Here is a 4463-nt window from a genome sequence, read left to right as displayed (position 1 = left end):
TCTCTGTGAGTTCGAGACCAGCCTGGTCTACAAGAGCTAGTTCCAGGACAGGCTCCAAAACCACAGAGAAACCCTGTCTCGAAAAAAAAAAAAACAATCTACAGATCTACAGATGCCACACAAACCCCATCAAAATTCCTACATGGTTCTTCACAGGTATCGAAAAAACAATTTTCAGCCTCATATGGAAACAAATGACTAACAAAACAGGACAGCTAAGACAACCCTGAATAATAAAAGAACTGCTGGTGATACCACCATCCCAGAGCTCATCACCATAGGGCTATAGTCACACACACACACACACACACACACCACATATTTGTATACTTGTGGATACCTAATCTTTAATAAGGAAGTCAAAAGTACACACTGGAGAAAAGACAGCATCGTCAGCAAGAATGGAGCTGGTCAAACAGCATGGACGCATATAGAGGAGTGCAAATGACCCATACCTATCAAGTCCAGCTGGATCTCAGCATAAGACCTGATATTCTGGATCTGATGAAAAACGGGGAACAGACCTGAACTCACTCGCCTGGGAAAGGACTCTCTGAACAGGGCACCAACGGCACAGGCACTAGGAACAACAATTAATAAACAGGACCTCAGGAAACTGAAAAGCTTCTGTATGACAGAGGACACCATCATTTGGAAAATGTCTCAGGCTACAGATTGGGAAATGATCTTTATCAGTTATATATCTGATAAAAGATTAATATCTAAAACATATCTGAAAAAAACTAGAAAGCCCTGAACATCAAGAAAACAACCCAATTTAAAAAGTGAGGTAGAGAGCTAAGAAGAAAGTTCTCAAAAGGTGAAACACGGATGGCTGAGAAACACTTAAATGTTCAATATTCTTAGTCATCAGCGAAATGCAAATTAAAAGTTCTTTGAGATTTCACCTTACCTCAATCAGATTGGCTAAGATCAGTTAAGCAAATGGCAGGAGCCAGAGGGATGGCTAGGTGGTTGAGAGCCCTGGCTGCTCTTCAAGAGGACCCGGGTTTGATGCCCAGCACCCGTATGGCAACTCACAGCTGTCTGTGCTTCCAGTAGCAGGGGATCCAGCACCCTCACACAGACATACATTCATGCAAAACACCAACATACAAAAAAATACAAAGAAAATAAATAAACAAATAAATAAAATGGCAATCCACGCTGGTGAGGATGTGAGGAGTTGGTGAACAGGTTACCTACTGATGGTGGGAGTGTGAGCCTATACAACCACTACAAAAATCTGCGTGGTGGTTCATCAGGAAGTGGAGAATATATCTACGTCAATATCCAGCCATACAACTCTTGGACATATACCCAAAATACTCTCCATCCTACTACAGAGACACTTGATCAATCATGCTCATTGCTGCTCTATTCATAACAGCCAGAAACTGGAAACAGTCTAGAAGTTCACCTAATAAACAGATAATGAAAGTAGAGGTACATTTCACAATGGACTATTATTCAGCTGTTAAGAAAAATGAAGTTACAAAATTTGTAAGGAAATGGGTGGAGTTAAAAAATAATTCTTCCTGCCAGGCAGTGGTGGCACATGCCTTTAATCCCAGCACTCGGGAGGCAGAGGCAGGTGGATCTCTTTGAGTTCGAGGCCAGCCTGGTCTACAAGAGCTAGTTCCAGGACAGGAACCAAAAAGCTACGGAGAAACCCTGTCTCGAAAATTCAATAATAATAATAATAATAATAATAATAATAATAATAATAATAATAATAATAATTCCTGAGTAAGGTAACCCAGACCCCAAAAGACAAATATTGTATGTTTTCTCTTATATGTACATGTTAGCTTTAAAGCCTTCAATATACATGCCACAATCTGAATAACCACAGAGGTTGGGGACTTGGTAAGGAACTAGTGGGGAGGAGAGGGTCTCCCAAGGAAGGGGAAATAGAATACATTTTTATGGAGAGACAAAGAGGAAATTGGAATAAGATTAACTAGGAAGGCTGATAGGGAAAAGGAAGGAATGTAGGGAGGGATAACTAGCACTAATTATCATTTGAAAATCATATGGGAACTACTACTGTAGAAGTTTCCTAAAATAATACATATACATATATTTTATATACATATATAAAAGAAATATAAACAAAGACACCAAATAATGAGGGAGACAATGTCCAACTAGACATATTATGGTACAAAAATTAAAAAAAAAACAGTACCAGGAATGGTTTACATATTGTTGGGTCATTGGCTCATTGGCCAAAGAGCCTCCTAGAAACCCCAAACATCACAGGCTATTGGACTCTCCACAATCAGAAGGTAAGGCCCTATTGCTGATGACAACACTTATATATCTCATTGAACATGGAAGAGTCTTGTTGATGCCTAACTAGAAGTTGCACCCCTACTGACTAGCATTCATGGTACTAGAAGGTATTGCACATGCTACCAGAGGAGAAAGATAGTCTTCAACCCAGCCATAAACCCTGTGACATACAAGAGAGACCTGTCTGCAAGATATACTGGTGCTATAGTGGTACAATAGCTACAGAAGTACCCACCGACATTCTGATTGAGTGGATTTAAAGCTCACTCCATGCGCATATTGTTAAAGTGACCAAGAACCTGAAACTCGATAGGTAAAAACCAAATGCTAAAGAACATAGCAATAAAATGAGTCCTGAGGGTATTCTTCTATATCCACAGATCAGGGTCTCACTCAGCCATCATCAGAGAAGCTTTTTCTCACAGTAGATGGTAATTACCATAGAGACCCTCAACAGCACAGTGTACAGAGTGAGAGAATTTGGAGCACTCAGTCCTAAATGGGGTGCCTTCATCAGACTTTCCCCCAGGCCTCAGGGATCTATGTGCAAGAGAGGACAGCAGATTGTAAAAACCACAGGCGACAGAGGACTCTAAGGAACCGGTGTCTTCCAATTGGAAAAGGACTCACAGAGACTGTGACAGGAAGCGCAAGGCTTGAGCAAAGTTCAGGCCAGACTGGGGTCCCTGCACTGAAAGGGGGAAGTGGACAGGGGCTCACATGCCTAACCAAAAAGCTATCTGTAACTGATATCCACTGGCAAGGAAAAATTAGTTTCCACCATCGGAGTCTCAGCAAATCTATTAGTCTATCGCTTATGATCAGCAGCAACATAAAACACAGTTGTATTTTTTGTAGACTGCTTGTTTCATTTTGCTTTGTTTGGGCATTTTTTCCTTTTGTCTTATTGGTATTTTGTTTGTATATTATGGTGTCAGATTTTGTGGGGGATTTTGAGAGGGTGTTTCTTGTTTTTTTGAACGGGTTTTTGTTGTTTGTTTGTTTGAGACAGGGTTTCTATGGGTAGCCCTGGCAGTCCTGGAACTTACTTTATAGACCAGGCTGACCTTAAATTCAGAGATCTCCCTGCTTTTGCCTTCCAAGTGCTGGAATTAAAGGTGTGTGCCACCACTGCCTGGCTTTGTTTTTTAAAAAAGAAAGAGAGGATTGGGGGAAACAAAATATAAAGTTGAGTTGGTTAAGAGGTGGGGGAAGGGCTGGGAGGAAATGGGGAAGGGGAATCCATGATCAAGATATATTGCATGAAAAAGAAACAGTTTCAGATCTTAGGGTTGGAGCACTAGATGGCAGTGCCTGCTGCAGCTCCTGTATGCTTGCTGCTGACACTTGCTGTCAATGCCGAGGAATGCAAACAGTACCACAGACCACACTTAAGGAGCTTCTTGCCTACCCACAATTTCTGTCCCAACAGGGTAAGAAGAGAACTGTTCACACTTTGGCATTAATGTCCCTCTTTCCACAGGCATTGGCCCCTCCTAACTGTCCCCACCCAACCAAGGAACTAATTCTCATCCAAACTCTAGCCCAGCTTACAAGAGAAAAGGGTTGAAGTCTCCCCACCTTCTCTCGAAACTTCTGTTCCTTCTGCTCCTGCACTGTGGTCAGGTAATTGACAGCCGCGTACTCCAGCACTGAGAGGAACACGAACACGAAGCTGACCCAGAGGTAGATGTCCACGGCCCGGATGTAGGACACTCGGGGCATGGAGGCATTCACGCCCGTGATGATGGTGGACATGGTCAGCACTGTCATGATGCCTGTAAAACCATCTTAGTTCAGTTGCTGCCCCACCCCCAGAGGTGTGCCCACATCCCACAGACACGATTTCACTTTCTCTTTAAATCAGGTGAGAAGTTTCCTGGACATATTTCCACCCGGTAGAGGCGTGAGGCTTTGCTTTCTAAACAATCAGGCCTTCCCTGACTCACCCCCTTCCAGAACTCAAGAAGTAGCTGCCTGCTTTCAGTCACCTGGGGAGTCTGGGTTTCTGTGATGTGTCTGACAAGGTCATGTCTCATGAGTGACCACTCGTGGTGTGGAATTTAACACTGACTCAAGGACATCTCTGAAGGGGCGAGCACAGTTAGTTAGTTCCCCCCGTCTAAGGGGCGAGCACAGTTAGTTAGTTCCCCCGTCTAAGGGGC

General features: G+C 43.0%; 1 protein-coding gene across 1 annotated transcript in view; it reads right to left on the bottom strand.

Moving 5' to 3' along the window:
• Gabrr2 (gamma-aminobutyric acid type A receptor rho2 subunit) overlaps positions 1-4463 on the bottom strand; it is a 31217-nt gene that overhangs the window by 2875 nt on the left and 23879 nt on the right. Inside the window, exon 8 of the mRNA XM_005361954.3 lies at positions 3880-4076. Coding sequence (XP_005362011.1) covers positions 3880-4076 — 197 coding nt within the window. The remainder of the gene's footprint in view (positions 1-3879; positions 4077-4463) is intronic.

The sequence above is a fragment of the Microtus ochrogaster genome, linkage group LG5 (assembly GCF_000317375.1).
Source record: "Microtus ochrogaster isolate Prairie Vole_2 linkage group LG5, MicOch1.0, whole genome shotgun sequence".
Classification (NCBI taxonomy): Eukaryota; Metazoa; Chordata; class Mammalia; order Rodentia; family Cricetidae; genus Microtus; species Microtus ochrogaster.
This window is presented reverse-complemented; position numbering and strand designations above follow the sequence as displayed.